Source organism: Corvus brachyrhynchos, unplaced genomic scaffold (assembly GCF_000691975.1).
Source record: "Corvus brachyrhynchos isolate BGI_N302 unplaced genomic scaffold, ASM69197v1 scaffold32, whole genome shotgun sequence".
NCBI classification, from domain to species: Eukaryota; Metazoa; Chordata; class Aves; order Passeriformes; family Corvidae; genus Corvus; species Corvus brachyrhynchos.
Window position 1 is genome coordinate 15222031 of NW_008237919.1, and position 17425 is coordinate 15239455.

At 40.0% G+C, this 17425-nt stretch overlaps 1 protein-coding gene across 5 annotated transcripts in view; it reads left to right on the top strand.

Annotated features, from left to right (window-relative positions):
* The window catches only part of SYT1 (synaptotagmin 1), a 264394-nt gene that overhangs the window by 164704 nt on the left and 82265 nt on the right, over window positions 1–17425 (top strand). For all 5 annotated transcript variants that reach the window (XM_008632832.2, XM_017733283.1, XM_017733284.1 and 2 more), the window contains one exon: window positions 10193–10377. In XM_008632832.2, coding sequence (XP_008631054.1) covers window positions 10193–10377 — 185 coding nt within the window. The remainder of the gene's footprint in view (window positions 1–10192; window positions 10378–17425) is intronic.

Sequence of the window (17425 nt, forward strand, 5' to 3'; positions counted from 1 at the left end):
AGTAAATTTCACTGAGAATTTCACCAAATGTTTTAATGAGGTCGGAAACTAAAATCTGAACTGGCAACAAAGCTAAGGAACATCAGACCTGTTTCAGTGGGCAGGTTCATCAGTTTGGTATGCATGAGAAGGGAATTCTGTTTACTCTGTGGTATCCCATAATTCAGTGTTTCATCTGAGCGTATGGATTCTGGTTGCAGTATTGCTGTCTGGATAATAAAATGGCAATCAGGAATCAGGGAAGAAAAAAGATTTTTTCTAAAGGTTTAAGTAAGAAGCAGACCCTGAGGTCAGGGCAGAAGGGGAGGAGTGTTCCAGGCACTGGAGCTGAGATTCCCTTGCAGCTGGTGGTGCAGCCCATGGTGAGGCAGGATGTGACCCTGCAGCCCCTGAAGGTCCACAGGAATTCAGAGATCCACCTGCAGCTCATGAACAACTCCACACTGGAGCAGGTGGAGGCCTGAACAAGGTTGTAGCCCCATGGGAAACCTGGGCTTCAGCAAGGTCCTGGCAGGAGCTGTGGCCCCATGAGGAACGAAGCCCATACTGGAGGCAGGTTTGCTGGCAGGACTGGTGACCCATGGAGTACCCACACCAGAGCAGTGTGTTCCTGAAGGACTGCACCCTGAGGGAGGGACCCACGCTGGAGCAGTTTGTGAAGAACTGAACTGCAGCCAGTGGGAATAACTCATATTGTAGAAGTTTGTGGGACTGTGTCCCATGGCAGGGACCCCACACTGAAGCAAGGGAAAAGTGTGGTGAGTGCCCCCCCTCCAGGAGTGCGAAGGAGTGGTAGAGACATGTGATGAACTGACCACGAACTTGTTGTCTGTCCCCCCACAGCATTGAGGAAGAGGAGGTAGAGAATGTTAGGAGAGATGTTGATCCCAGGAAGAAGGGAGGGGTGGAGGGAAGGTGTTTTAGTATTTGGTTTTATTTCTCATTACCTTACTCGATTGGTCATAAATTAAGCTAATTTCCCCAAGCTGAGTCTGTTTTACAAAGGTAATGGGTGAGTGATCTTTCCATGTGCTTATCTTGACCCAGGACCTTTGGTGTTACTTACTTTCCCCTGCTCAGCTGAGAAGAGGAGGGATAGAGTAGCTTTGGTGGGCACCTAGAATCTGTCCAGGGTTAATGCACCACAGTAGCAGAGCATGACAAATGAGACTCAAGTCTCTTTGGTTTTGCTACAGATCTATAATGGTAAAATTCAGTTTTAAGGTCCCAAAGGCTTCTGCAACGATGGAACATTTTCAGAGCATGGCATGTCATTACATTTCTCTGCGGCACAGTAGAGTAGCAGTAGTAACAGATACTGTTTCGCACCAGGGTAGGAAGTGCCACGTTTCAATCCTCAGCAGCATCGCTCTTCTGTATGAAACATCCATGCAGAAAATATGAAAGTGGTCCTCTGACTTGCTGCTTGGGAGGAAGCAGAGAGAAGCAGGTGCCCTAAGGCCTGAGCAGGGCTCCTGGCACTGCAGTAGCTGAGGTGCCAGTGAGATGTGTTGGAAAGATCACAACCTTGAGGGGCCTGATGCTAGGATGCAGGGCATCCACACTCTGATGTACATGTGGTTCTGCTGTCTTACGTGGCACATGACGCTGATGATTTGGTGTGCTGAAGGGGTTCGTTCTGGGTGTGAGTTTGTGTTGCCTCTGTGCTGCCAGGGGCCCACGCAGTGTGCATGCACCCCAGGGTGGCGCTGCAGGTGCCTCCTGTGGTGGAATCCAAGGTTGCCACTGCACCCCAGGGCCTTGCTTGCACCATGTGCACGACATCCTCCAGCCCTTAGGTCCCTGTACTTGTGGGTGCATGCCTAGGACCTGCAGGTGACATGAACTTTGCTGCTCCAATGCTCCCACAGTGTTTTCTGTGTTCTAACCAATGTACTTTTATTTTGTATGTATGAGTGTCTCCACCTGTGAAGTTCAGATATTATTACCTACCTCCTTTATAAGACACTTCGTGATCTACTAGGGAAAATTGCTATATATGTGCCGTTTCTATTTGAGAACTTCTATGTTAATATTAAATACCAGAAATAAATAACTGGTTCTTACTTTCACTAGGAAATTAATGTACTACTCTAGTGATTGTTATCTTTTAATAGTAGCTGTTCTCCTTTAAATCCTGAGCCATTGTGTAATAGCATCCTGTGTTAAGATTGTGTATGTTAACAGAACATTGGCAAACACAGAGTTTCTAAAAGTTCATCTTGTCAGAGTTTGCAAATCTGTTCATCTTTTAAAGGACTTTACCCCTGCATAGTATTTTATAAAAAAGGTGTGCAAATTAGCTTTTTCTTCATAGGCAATGGAGTTCATACCTGATGTGGGAATTTATAATATTCATATGTAGTATGCATGACTAATTCTAGAATGCAAGAAACGTGATTCCACTTTCAAACATTGAAATACAAGACTGACTCTCACATTCACAGGGCAAACCTGGAAAATGTGATACAAATATGTCCAAATGTTCAAAAACTGAAATGGAGTGTAAGACCAGTGTTCATTGCGTACAGTAAAATCAAAGATGTATAGGCAAGAAATAATAAACAATAAAATCAAACATACATAGGCATAATTCATTTTTCCCATCAGTTTCATTATTTTTGAGGCTTATTCTCTTGATTTTTGAGTCCTAGGATTGATATAACTGGAGTATTTTGTCCCTTTGAAACTTTCAGTTCCAAGTCAGATTTTTTTTTTACTGTTCTTTTTTTCTTACTGTCTATCCATTGAAGTTAGAAGTGCAATATATTGTGGATGTTGCAAGAAAAGTGAAAGGTGTTTTAACCACAAAATAGAATTGTCCACATAATGGAAAGCAGTCATCTCAGATTCTACATATTTGTAGATTCTACATATTTGTAAATTCTACATATTTGTTTGTCATAGTTGAATATTAGCCTCATGGACTATTTTGTCCCTTCTCAAGGAAGTATTTGGCCCCAACTGGTATTAGTACATAGAGGTTTTGGAAAGTCTTCAGCAAACCTCTCTGGTTTCCAGGTCTGGATGGAGGCTTCAGCCTTCTTCATCTTTCCCAGCTGCTCAGTGTACCCTAGCACTGTCTCTGGCAATTTTCTAGATCCTGAACTCATTTTTTAATTTTGAAAGTTTTATGGTAACAGATACATGAACCGATAAGAATCATCATTCTAAAAATATTATCTCACAGAATCACAGAATGAACTAGGTTGGAAAAGACCTTTGAGATCATCGAGTCCAACCTGTGACCTAACATTACCTTATCAGCTAAACCATGGCACTGAGTGCCTCATAAAGGCTTTTTAAAACACCTCCAGGGCTGGTGACTCAACCACCTCCCTGGGCAGCCCATTCCAATGCCAAACCACTCTTTCTGTGAAGAATTTTTTTCTGATATCTAGCCTAAGCTTCCCCTGGCACAGCTTGAGGCTGTGTCCTCTAAACCCTACCCTGTTTTCTGTATTATGTGACCTAGAGGTTTTGCTGAAAAGGAGGGACTATTTTATTTGTCACACTGGCCAGCGTCGCCATCATTCCCAAGGGACATGCTGTGCAGCAGGAAGCTGGGTTGCTGGTTCCTCCTCTGGGTCATTGTGTGCTGGGTGGGGTGTATCATCTTTCATAGAGGGCAGTGGAAGAAGTGGCTGTATTTGCTGGAGGAAGTGGTAAGCAGGAGCAGGCAGGAGCGCTGAGAGCTGTGAAAGGGTAAGAGGAGAGCTGACATCCCCACAGAAGCATGGCACTGCTGGGAAGGGCAGCCAGGAGCCAGAGACCACAGGAGGGACCGTCCTGAGGAGCCATGTGGCCACCAAAGAGGTGATGCCTTGGTTGAGCTGGAAATGAGCCCAAGAGAGCAGCCCCGAGCGACAGTGACAGAGCCAGCAGAGCACAGGGCTGTGCTAAAACTCTTCTGCTCTTATTCTGTCTCATTTTGGTTGGGGCTGGAGGGCAATGTGGAGGTTAACAGAGGAACTGTTTTCATTGTAGTATTTATACAGATAAAACCTGACATTTAAGCTTGAAGGCCTTCGCAGTCTCTCTGAGGTATTTCCTTCAGGAAGGAGACATCTCAGCAGCTTCACTTCCTCCCTCTGGCTGCTTCACCATCCTGTCTCATTTGGAAACTCCCATCTTGCTTTCTCTTGCTTTCTCCCCCATGTGTCTCAAGAGACAAGAGGCAGAGGAGCTGATGAGACTAAGCAGTGAGGAACTGGAGGAGAGAGGGAGCAAAACACATTGGGAAGAGGGAGGTAGGAACACAGACAGATAGTTGTGCTCTGCAGAAAGAAGATACGGTGTCAGGTAATTGTGTTTTACCTTGACAAAGAACATATCACGTGCCGTAAAAGGCCAATTAATACCAGCAGTAATAAACATAAATGACCTGCAAATTACAATAGTGGGTGTGGTTTTGCCCTCAAGTAAATATCTTAGTTCTTTTATGCATTTTGACTTCCAGATTTGTGAGCATACAGTAGGCACATCATATTCTCAAACAGCCCAAGCATTTTGGCTACATTTGTAGCCATATCAAGGATTCCTGCTAAGTTCCGTGTGGGTTTATTTCAAAAATGGAATGTTCAGTCATACAAATTTTGCATAATTTTGCATGGTAATGTCTAAAAAGCCATAGGCAGGGGTATATTCAGTGAACCCATCTGATCAGTGTACTTCCATGGACTGTTTTGCATGTGGGGAGCTTTCACTGTTAGAACATGCCTCTTTTAGTGGAGTTAAAGCTTCAGTAACTTCCATAAACTATTCACAGGGAGAGTCTTACGTAACTGCACCTGCTCAAAAAATAAAGGGGAGAAATACAAGCGTGAGCACATGCATTAAGTTATTTAGTAGTGGTTCTTTCTAGTGATGGGTCAAAGGTAGCATCATTAACCACAAAATAAAAAGTTGCAGCAAATGTAAGAAAGTAAAAATAATATTTTGCAAACATGCTATTAAAACAAGAGGTCACACATAAGAGTTTCCGGGGTGGAAATGTAGCTGTATAAGCCTGAATGCTAGTATTGAAATCATCAGTGTATGCAAGTATGTATTGTCAGTTTTTGTCTTTCATGAGTCATTTTACCATGTATCAGCATTTTCATTTTTTTGCATTGATCACCTTTGTATTCCTTCTGCTGTGGTAGTGATATCTTTTACCTGGGTCCTTGCTTTCAGGACATTTTCTGTAAGTAACTTCTAATGAATGTCAGATTGCTTTCCAGAACATAGTCTCTGGGGAATTTCTATACAGAAAGTCTGAATATGGCTATATATGGAATTTTCTCACTGATTAGAAGCTCTAAGTGGAAAAAGCTAAGATAAAACTATGGTCTAATAAATTAAAACTGCACATGCTCCCATGTCAGGCTACCAGAGCTTTAGATTATAGCAGTGTGCTTCATATACAGCTGTTCGGCAGTCGCAGCCTCCTGTTAAGCATCATGCCCTCTGAAACGTAGATTATTAGTATTTATCAATTCCAACATGCTATGGCTCTCTTTTGCAGAATGGTATGGAAGCTGCCATCATCTGATAGTCCTTTTCTATCACAAAGAACTATCACAAAGTCACAGTTTAAATGGGGCTGCTTAATTGATTAATTGGGAATTTTTGGTGAACGGTGTTCTTGGTATGGAAGTCTTCACTTTTTAATTCAGCTCTTTTCTTCAGATCTTTGTTGACCTTCCCAATATTTGGGTTCTAAGTTAGCAGAGTTTCCTCTGACCTTGCACACAGAAAGGGAAGAAAATCATTAGGGTTAAGGATTTTTTTCTCTTTCACAGACTGTAGCACTTTGGTGCTGTTACACATTTTGTGACTTCCTCCTTGAAGTCTTTCCTCTGCAGTCAAATGTCCTCCAAGGCATTTGATAATTTTAGGTCATCTAACGGAAATGTCAGTTTTAGACCCAAGGCCTGTACCTTTCCAAGTGTTTTTGTAAGGCCAAGTAAGGATGTCTTTATATAAAGGACAAAATTTGTAGCTCTTAAATTTAATAACTCAGTAATACATCCTTTCCTTTGAATCTAGCATGCTCAGAGGACCAAGATTTAATGACAGGCTGGGACACAAGCTGTACCTGGTGCAGCTCAATAGAAGCAAGTCAGTGAAATGAAGCAGTTAGTCCTGAGGATTCAAGGTTTGTGGGGGCAGTGCTTTGGATTAGGTTTGCTCCCATGGGCCAATTGCCTTTTGTAGTTGGCACCACTTGGTGACCTCTGGGAATGGTGTATTCCCACTCAGTCCATTGTGCCCTCGCAGATTGCTGCAGAACACGAGTACAGGCATGATCTATGGGTATGGTCTGGAGATAAGCCTTGTAAACACACTCCTCCAAACTGAAACAATAATCTGGGAGCTGTCATCACAGCTGCTTTATTTGTGAAATGTATCAAATGCATCAAATGACCCACAATATGCACACAACTCTGGCTGGCATTAGTGGAAGGAAGCAACAGAGAGGGATAGGAGAGCTCACATTTAGCTGCATCCATGTCTGACATGTTCAGCATGAGTGAAGTATGCAAAATTGGTACCCAAAATGCCTTGATTCGACACATTGCTAGGGCTTACTCCTTTCAGTGTCCTGCTAATGCCCAGGAGTAAGCCGTGTGTTTTTCTCTACACTCTCCTTCTACAAATAGGCTTCATTCCTGCATTTCTGAGTAAAGTCCTAGAGCATACTCTTGACTGGATCAATAACACTAATTCAAGACCTTATTTACTAACTGCTACTCAGCAAATCCCCTCTTACAGATTTGTCTTTAAGAGCTTTGTAGAATCACCAAATCACGTAGACATTCATGACAGCTTCTTCAAAATAAGTATTTTGTATTTTCTCAGAGGAGCAGAACAAAGAAAATAGCACTGAAACACCAGAAAGTTTACACACATATTAATTATCCTTAAACCAATAGCTTTTGCTTTGTTGGGTGGGTAAGTATTGCTTGTTTCAAAGCACCCCCTTGTGCAGGCAGTCGGTAAGACAAGTTGTACAGGAAGCTTCTGGCTCGCTGACACCTTGATCCCCGGGTCAAGATCTGCATTTTCCAAGTCACCCACCCTGCTTCATCTGCCACAGAGGTCTTCTGTTCAATGGTTCATGTCCAAAGACCTCCTGAGGTTTCAAACTGCTGAGCCTTATCAAACTGGTATAATATGGATGGAGGTGGTCTTCAAACTGTATGTTCCCACTCTCGTCCACTGGTAAATTATAATTTTTTAAAAATCTGGTATAAGCATGGATAAAGTCCAACTGAAATTAATCAATATGGATCTTCAAAATGAGCCACTGCATAAACAGAAATTTCTTACACTGTTGATAAGACTTTTATAGATACTAGTCACAGTTGGTAAACAGCAGCCTTAAAAATTAAAGGCCGCAGAATTGAGTCTTCCGAATTGTCTAGTGACTTCAATCACTTGATTCTGGTCTGTCCACCTGGAGGTGACTTTATAGAAAAGTAGCTTTTAAAACCTTATCTTTTTCCAAAGTTAAAGCTCCTCTGGCAGTATCATAAATTGGGGAGCACAGGTAGAAAAGCTCTCCAAGTCTTTAGTAATTCTGGAAAATCTTGTTGATATTATGTAAAGTATTTTTTAAATATTTATATCATGCTTTTGAAAGGAAACAAACATCCCTTCAAAGCCAAGGGTAACTGTATGTTTCATTTGTCTCAAATCTATTATTTACATCCATGGTTTGGGCAATCTGTCAATGGCAATGTTCAAATGAGCCATTTCCTTGACAGAGACAGTACACTTTTATTGGGAAAAATAATCCATTCCTCTTTGTTTTTTCAGACTCGAATTTTGAAGTGGGTTTGTAAATATCCAGATTTTATGCCACCACAGTTTCTTACTTTAGTGCTTATGCTTTATTCAAAAAAAAAGGAAGCCTATTTTCTCTGAAGAGATAAATAAGGAATTCTGCATAACTCTTGGTGTCCCAGATATTAATCTGATGATCATTTAATTGCATCACAAGAGCTGTTGGGTGAAATTAAATTACAAACAGATGAGAGCAGACAACACATGATGAAAAAGAAGCTGAGGTATCTGCAAGTGTTTCAAATGTTCCCCAAGGTATCCTACATTGTTCATGCTCCAGAGAACCAAGGCCACAGTGCCGGAATACCACTCGGTACAACACTTTCAGCAAAAAGGCACCTGAATTCACTACATACACAAGCTTTTTCATCTGCAGGATGCATATGTGTTTATCCTCATAATGCCTACATTTCCTGTCTCCTCAACCCATTGGTTCTCACAGTTTACCTGCCCTTGATGTGTTCCTCTTCTCTTACCTCACACAGAGGCATCCTGCTGGCAGAACCCCATCCCATATTCTTGCTGCTGCCCATATTCATGTTTCAGGCGCTGCTGACAAATCAGTGAAACAAAAAGCTGATAAATTTGGGCACATCATTCATTTCCTTTTGGCATAACTCCTGTGGATTATTTTAGATACAGTGTTATGTAAATGCTGTTTCAGGTGCTAAGTGTCTAACAGACTAAGTACACATATGAAGTTTAGAATTTGAGTAGAACACATCGTTCTTGTGAAAGATGATGGTTTTATATTTGTGAGTGCTGGGTGAAAAAAAATGTAGAAGAGTCAGTTGTGCTACATACAAAATGTTACTACGCCAGATTTGAAGACAAAGTTAAATATTAATGCATGAAATACAGATTTTAAGTTGTGATAAGTACAAATCTAATGCAACTTTAACTGCAGAATTGCTGCTGATGGCTTCATAAAATACATCCCATAAACAGCTGTTGATCTGTTCACTGTTTGTCTCTTACCATTCATTTGTTTAGTAATCAGTTCTCATTTGTTCTACATATGGTACAGCTTCCCTTTTGTAGCAGCTGCTTTTAAAGAACAATTGGAGGCACAAAAATATTACAGAAATTATTGTTTAACTATTCTCCTGCCTTTTTATCTGTCATTAGGGTCATTTGAATAAAAGTTAGAAAAGAAGTTCATTAAATATAGAGTAGGGAAGGTGTAGATGCTCTGTCACCTTCCTGAACGGGTAATTTGTAGTGAAAGTTCCAGTGACTATGCTTTGCACTCTGCTTAGCTCCTTTAGGCAATTAATTTTCTCTATTTATATTGTCCATTCCCTTTTGTGATTCACTGACGTCAACATGTCAAATTTGATTCGCTTTTTGGCCTTGCTCTGTAGCTCTGTATCATATTAGAGACCTTTAGGTAATGCACTGACTATCTTGCAGACCGACTGAATGCATTTCAAGATTTCTAGAAAATGACAGTTTACAAGATTTAAAATTTTGTCAGGTGTTCTGCTTAAATGTGGGCATCAGTGGTCATTAAAACTGATTCGTGTGAAGATAATTGTCTTCTGGAGTGTTTAAGTGTCATCTTAATTGCTTTTTTCCCAAAAATTCTGGTCTTCAACAAGAACATTTTATCCTATTAAGTGTCCTCTCTTATTTATTCATGCTTCAGCCATATCCTGCATCCTGAACTGAATGAAAAAATGTGACACGGTCTTTTGTTTATAGGAAAGTATAGGTGAGAATATAGCTGTGTGCTGAAACTTTGCTAGTATTAAGGGCATGATGCCAAATAGGGCAAGTGTCCATGGGTTGGACAGCCCTTTGTCCTTTGTCAGTCTTCACTGGTGACCTTGACCTGCAGTTATTGCGAGGAATCTGCGAATCTGCCAAGTGCAGCAGTGGGCAGAGGAAAGGGCTGTTCATTAGAACTGACTGCTTGGATCAGATACCATTCCAGAAAAGGGAAATTTCCAGTCAGTTCCACCTGATTCAGCCACAATGCCAGGTGGGTTGGGGAGATGATTAAAGAAAGAAACTAGTAATTGCTTAAATGTGCTGAGCATTTTACAGATTGTACAGCATAAATATTTTGGATATACTGTTTTCAGATGGTTGATGAATCAAAATAGCTGCAAGTGAGTTTGATATGTGTCACCAGGCTTATATATAGATAGATGTGTTAAATTGGCATTGTATGGGCAAATGCTCAGTTGGGAGAAATATATAAATGATGACAGGATATTTTAGAAAGGATCTCAGGTATTTCTGCAAGGCATTTTCGTTTAAAAAGGCTTATCTGTGAGAGAAATGTGCTTGTTTCTAAATTTAACCCTACTAACAGTTTACCACCTTCTTTGTGTGTGTGTGTCTTTTTCTCTTCCAGTGCCACCTTGGGCCTTAATAGCCATAGCCATAGTTGCAGTCCTATTAATCCTCACCTGCTGCTTTTGTCTCTGCAAGAAATGCTTGTTCAAAAAGAAGAACAAGAAGAAGGGAAAGGAGAAGGGAGGGAAGAACGCTATTAACATGAAAGATGTTAAAGATTTAGGGAAAAGCATGAAAGATCAGGTAAAGTACTTCTCCTTTTCTTGAACTTTTGGGTTGCATTTGAAGGTTTCTGTTTGATGTGTCTAGAAAAAGTTGTGCTTGTTGTCTCAGTAGTGGCTCTGTGAAGAGTGAACTGATTGACAGCATCTTCTCAGTGGTATCACAAGGGATGAACCTGGGTGTGGCATCACTGATGAAGCAGTTGGCTGATTTCCCTGCTCTGCTAAAAAAAAAATGAGCAGGCATATAATGAATGACTCATCCTTAAGGGGCCAGTTTATCAAGGGTATCCTGCTTGCTTCAAAAATGGAGCAAATGTGTGCAATTTTCACCATACTTTCTTCAAGACCTCGCACAGTGTTTGTATATCTCACTAACAGTATTTCTGAGATTACGTTATAAAGAAAAGTAGTTTTGAGCTCTAAATTTCTTTTCACACAGAAGTTCAGCTGAGAAGGAAAGAATAGCGTAGAGGCAAAAATGAGTCGGAAATGAGAAAATAATGAAAAGGAAAACCACAGGGATATTCAACACAGTGATGTTTGGAGAATTCATTTTGTATTAGAGACAAGATGATTAAAGATAACAGGCCATACTTGGAGCTGTAAGCCAACTGAGTAACTTGGAGGAGAAGATTAATATAATGCCCTTTGAGAGCAGCATGATTTTCATAAGGGCAGAAAAGCTTGTCCTTCAGATCTGCTTGGTGGAAGAGAAGCAGAGGTCGCAGGACTTAATACTAAGGGCCACAGACTTGACTAATACATTCCTGAGAGAAAATAAAGCTTTTTATTGACAGGCTTTTAGTATTGCTCTTCCTGGAGCAAACTGGAATAAGCAGTAGAATGAGGAAATAAACATGAAGTATCCATTTGTCCTCACAGCTCAGAGATTTTAAGCTAAGAAGACGGCTATATTTTTCAAGCAGGAAGGGCTGAAGAAATTTAGAGAATTGCTTTCAAATCCTTGTAAGTAGGCACGAATAACTGTAAAGATATTGCGTAGTCAAGTCTGTGTTCCCAAGACTCCTGGGGAAGTTGAGATGAGCAGTACAGGAACAGTCAACCAGCCAAAAAGAGAGAATAAAAGCATGGTCAGGAATAAGGAGATGATTCCACAAATTGGGATCTAGCATAGAAGAAAGCTGAGCCGAAGGCAAGTTGATTAGAAATACAAGTCAAAGCTGGGAACCTGAGGACTGGGGACAGGTGGTCAGGGACAAGATCCAAAAGGAGAATCTTAGAGCACGGTAGCTAGGGAAGGCCCATGGACCAGTCCAGAGCAAGTGGTGAAATGCCACTGCTCAGTGATGGAGCAGCCACCAGTGTGGCTCATCAGCTAGTCTTAAAGAGTCCTAGAACAGGTTAGCATGCTTCTCCAGACATGTAGGATGTAGTAGGGGAAGGGCAAAATCAGGAGAGTGGGTGAGGAATCCTTACAAGTGTGATGACCAGCTGCAATAGATCGCATGAGTGGAGTCAGAAAGGGCCTCAGATAAGGGAAGAAAAATAATGGATACGTTTCAAAGGTGTAGAGCAATCCGAGCTATTTCCAGTTTCAATTTCAGAGACAAGACGACAAAGAGCAAATGCTAGAGATCTTTATATCCCCATTGCAAGTGGAGTACTTTAGATACTGCACTGGGGTGCAATTTCAGCCTTGGTTCCCTCTGGATATAGGATGCTTCATGTGCCACACTGGTGTACTGGAATGTATGACACCCACAAATTCACACCTGAAAAAAACATCTTCAGTACACAAAATCACTAATGTAGATGGAGGTATTCCAAGGTTAGAAAGATTAGTGAGACTGAGCTCAAAAAAATCAGAGCAGAAATTTTGAATTCTTTGAAGAATTGAAGAAGATATTGTGCGGGGAGGGGGAGGGGGGGCATCTCCATATCGTAAATGTGAAACGAACTCCTTCTCTTAATGCACTTTGATTTATCATTCATCCCTGTATTTGATTTATAGACTTTGTTCTGAGGTATTAATATTAAGAAATTGCGAGATATTTCCCCCTCAATGTATGGAAAATCAAATCATCAGTTGTTGGGTTATCCTAGGCTACTGTTAGCTAACTCCTCCCATCGAACCAGGAATAATTTGGAAGAACTGCTTCGATTATGCTGATGGAAAAATTTCTTGAGCACTTTGTTATGTTCTGCTAATGATAACAAACCTAATACTTTCTCATAGGATAAATAATGTGCAATTTGTTGATCGATATTTATGTGGAATTTGTTCCATATCGTGTAAGGCCTTTGTTGTATTTACAATAAATTATTAAGTGTTTTTAATTATATTCATTCGGACCTGGATAAATGACCATGGATTCTTGAAAAATAAGTATTTTAAATGCAAAATTACATTATTTTATTATTACTGAGTTCCATTTATATCTTTTTAATGGGAAATTTTGATAAAAAGCTAAATCCTGCAACTTTTGTCTACAAAAAGAGCTCAGACTTTGAAATGTTGCACAGATAAGTATTTTAAGATGATTCCATTCAAAATACTTGGTATAGTTATTTAAACCTACTTTTGCCCAGATATTTTGGGATTTAACTAGCATGTTTTGTTTTGCACAGTTAAACCTAAGGAGGGTAGATTCACAGTTGATGTAAATGTCAGACCTTTAATAAGTAAATCACCAACTCTCCAGCCACCTCTCCTCACTTTCTGGGATTTCAAACCCAGGCTAAAAGGTTCTTAAATTAGCACTGTAAATTCATTCCTAGCAGTCTGACAGTGTACAGATTTTAAGTCCTTGGCATTCAGGAAGTTTTGCCAACTTGATTCCTAATGCAACATTTTGGCTGTCATTTTTTTCTGTATGACATGTTTTTTATTCTAACAGTTGATCGTGACTTAGCAGTGCGGGTTTTAATATACCTAGCTGAACTCAGGGCAGTGCTAAATGTAGCGTATTTCAGTTAAGAGAATTGAAGCACTTTAGAGGCTCTGGCATAAAATAGGGGAATAATAAGAATGCCTTTTAGCTCTTCAAAGAAGCAAATTGTTAAAAAAGTAATTGAAGAGTAAGATGTAAATCTAATGCCATTATAAAGGGCAACATCTAGTACTAATGTTGTCAAAAACTGAAAAACCTACTTCAGTCATTGTTAGGCCTGAACCTGCAAGTGCTAATTACTTCTGCCTTCAGCTAAGAGTGCGTAACAGCAGTTGCTAGTCACATGGCATCTTGCAGGATCCTAGTTCCCTAAGCACATGAAGTTGAAATGGAGTGCCATTTGGTAAAATGAAAGTATCATCTCCTGGAAATATGATTTTTCTCTTAGTCTGGGTTTTTTTGTTGAAGAGAACTTCTGGCCTGCTTTTATTCATGCTGACCTGCCCATCCATGCCAAATCATTATAGAGCCATGTAACTTGGCATCCTTGAAGATCCTTTAGACATAGAGACACAGTCAGCTCAGAAGTTATACATGATAGATATTACAGAAAGGGGAATAAAATTTTTGTCTGTTAGAATATTTGTGCTTCAAAATGTCCACTTCCCTGAACACAATGTCAAATGAGAAACTGTCTTTATATGTAGATTATCAAAAAATGTAGCTGAGGGAGATGAGTTGAAAAAAAGGTTAGATTTTCAGTCTTGAAACCCATTTCCATTGCAGGCAAGGCTTACTTTTTCGAGTCGAGTATACAGCTCCAGCAAGGGCTACTGGGAGGATTAGATTCCTTCTAGGAAAGGCAAAATTGTTAATGAATGTACAACTGTAAAAAAGGTCATTTCTCCATGTTTTTTACTAATGTTTGTGTGTGGATGTTTTAATTTTTATTTCTTCCTCCTATGTCCTCCTTGTCTATGTTTTGTCTCATGACTGTTCTGGAATGTCACTTGCGGTAGGTTTATTTTGCTATTTGGGCGCACCTAGACTTAAGCTCTCATGCATAGTCTCCTGACAGCTCTGTCTCCTTAGCAGAGATGGACATGTAGTAGCTTTGATACACACATCAAGAGGATGAACTAAATTGATTGGGTATTTTTTTGGTTTGATATATATTTGAGGGGAGGCTGGAGGAAGGTGGAAGAAAAGAGGTTTGTCATTCTTTATATAGTTAAAATATTAAGTGAAACTGTACCAGAAAGCTCAAGTTTAAAATTGATTGGCACATGAAAATAACTTGCTAATTTTATTTCCTTTTGTATAAATGTCACCATATCAAAAGTAGACAGAAGCAATGTGTATTTTTAATGTCTTAGTTTCTAAGTGTTGCTAAAATGACTGATACCTCATGAAACTTGCTGTGGGCTCTTACATCATCTCAGTACAGTGCTCAGGGATAAAAGACTTCGGTATGGAACACTTAAGAATTTGAAGTGGTCTTAGTACAGATTTCTGTTGATGTGACCTAGTGGCAACTGGCACGAGTGTTTTTGTGAGATCTTCCCATGATGGTTTTCGTCTTTATAACTTTCAATCTCTACTAATGCCCCTGGTGGGTCCCACTACTTTTTTTCTTTAAGGGGGGGGAAAAAAGGCCCTGAGGACTTGGTTTCAGAGATGCTGTCATAGTTTCAGATTTATTACATCTGAGTTTAATGCATTGGTACAGCAAAATTCTTGATTAAGCTCAGCCTTTGGGCTAAGAAAAGGAATAGACATAATCATTTCAGTCATGAGCAGCGGCACTGAGAACTTACTAAAATTTAGCCCTATTGCTTGGAGAATAATTGTTGTGGTCTGAACATTTTATTAGATCACAAAGCATTTGTAGAAAGGGAGATTTAATAGTTCAGCCCTTTCTCATTGCATCAGGCTAAAACACTGTTACTAGTGAAGAATTTTTGGCTTACAATGAGTGCGTTAGGTGAAACAGGAGATTTGGTATTAGGTATATGTACTACAGCCTGGAGTATGAGCAGTATATTCTTGGCTCTGCTACTGACTTACTGTGGCCTTCAGTCAGCCACTTGACTTCTCTGTATGTTTGTTTTTTCCTTTACACAGGCCTCCCTTTTACATTGGGGTTATGTACTAACGTAATCAGAATATTCTGATTGATGTTCCTCTCTGAATAGTGAGTGTTATAAAGTGACATGACAGTGAGAGCTGCAATTGCACCCAGCTGAACTTCAATATATAATGGTTTCCTTAGACTAATTCACCTTATGATTCTAGCTGTTGATCAGCAAACACCCTTGCCCTCATGCAGACAAAATACTGAAGAAACAAGATATTTAGTAGTAGGTGCCCTGAAATATTTCAAAGTAGGGTGCATTGACCTGGCAGCATGAAGACAATAGCCCAAATGAAGTCAGGATAATCCATGCCGACATCTAGAGAGCCTGGATTTCATTTGAAGCAGCTCAAGCCTTTATTGCCAGAAAAAAATCCAAGAGAATTTTTCTGAGGGACAGGAGCTCTGTTGCTGGGAGTGGTCTTTTCTTCTGCAGTGTTTGGTCACGTGCTGGTTTGTTTCCCCAGTTGAATGCCTGGAGACCAGTGAGTGTATTTATTCCACAGTGCTTCCTATCTTGGTGTCAGCATGTCACTTCCCATTTGTTGTCATCTTCAGCCCATGGTGGCATTAGTGCTCACTGTGGCTTATCCACAATGCAGTGAGACATCCTCATTCACACTCAGAAAGATGAGGTGGAGAAGGTTAGTCAGAAACAATGGGGACGAGTTTTCCTAGAAAACAAGCCCAGTAAGTTTACTGTGGCAGTCAAAATGGATTGGCTGAGTCCTGTTTGTACACTAATTCAATCTCAGCCTTGACCAACTGTCCTTTTTCACCTGCCTCAAAGACAACTGTGCAGTGTGCATAAAACTTCCTGAAAAATGTGAATAACATGTTTATGAAGATAAAATGTTATAGATGAGTGTTTGTGTTCTTCAAATAGGTTTTCTGTAAAACTCTTTTGAAATTTAGATTTATATTAGACTTCAGAAGCCTGAAAATATGGGAGCAATAGCTGTGAGACACAAGAGTGGGCTTATTTGCATTCCTGTCTCTTCCTTTCCATCACTCCCAAGAAAACATAGGAGCTTGCTTTGCATGCTTCCTGAGTTTGTTTTCTTCCTTTGTTAAACTATTTTTTTTTCTGTAAAGTAATTAATTTGTTACTTCTGTTGTAACCTTCTGTACAGTTAGAATGATATGAAGATGCAGATCCTACTCATTTTTTTACTTATCTTGTTTTCTATATTGAAGGTCTTACCACTGGAAGCTTCCGTTTTCAAAGATGATTTTGCATTTTTTTGGTTAAAAGACCAAATTTTGAGTTCTTTATTCAAGATCAGAGTCTTCAAGTTCCGGACGAGTGGCATATAGGAATTGTGCAGTTAGTCCCTAAATTAAGTGACTTGAATCAGACTCTCAAGACATCTACCTATATCCACAGACTGTATGGAGAGCTAAACTCCTACACTGTGTCTGAAGTTAGTGGGTATGCATAACCAAAACAGGAACAGCACTTCATATTAATGAGGTATACATTTCAAATGTATATGTATACATTTTAATTAGGTATACATTTTTTTAAAAATTAAAATAAAAACTAATTATTTGGGAATATTTCATTGTTTACCTTTTAAGCAAGGGTATTTACTCTTTACAAATTGATAAATAATAAATATGAATGGCTAACAGCCTTCAAACATGAGAATATCAGGTACTTCATAAAGTCCTATTTAGAGGATGGTCAGAGGATTATCTTATCTCTTTTTAAGGAACTAAGCCAGTAGAACCGGTCTGTGCCTATTTTTTCTCCACAGATCAAAGCGGCACTCAGTAAATCATGTCTGGCTATATTTAGGTTAATTTTCACTATCAAATACATGTAGTACTAATTATATAGTATGACAGATTTTTCAAACAGAAATAAATGTAGTACTCTGAGTGGTCCTCCCAGGTCAAGGAGCCAGCTCTGTCCCAAAGCATGCTTCCATGCCCACTGCCATTAATTTGGGGACAATGAAGAACAGTTGATGGAGCAGCATGCACTGGCCAAGCAGCCTAAAGCTGCCTCCTACTCACAGCCTGCTGCTCAGTGCAAGCGAGCGCTGCCTGCCATATGGCAGGGGGGGGGGGGGGCA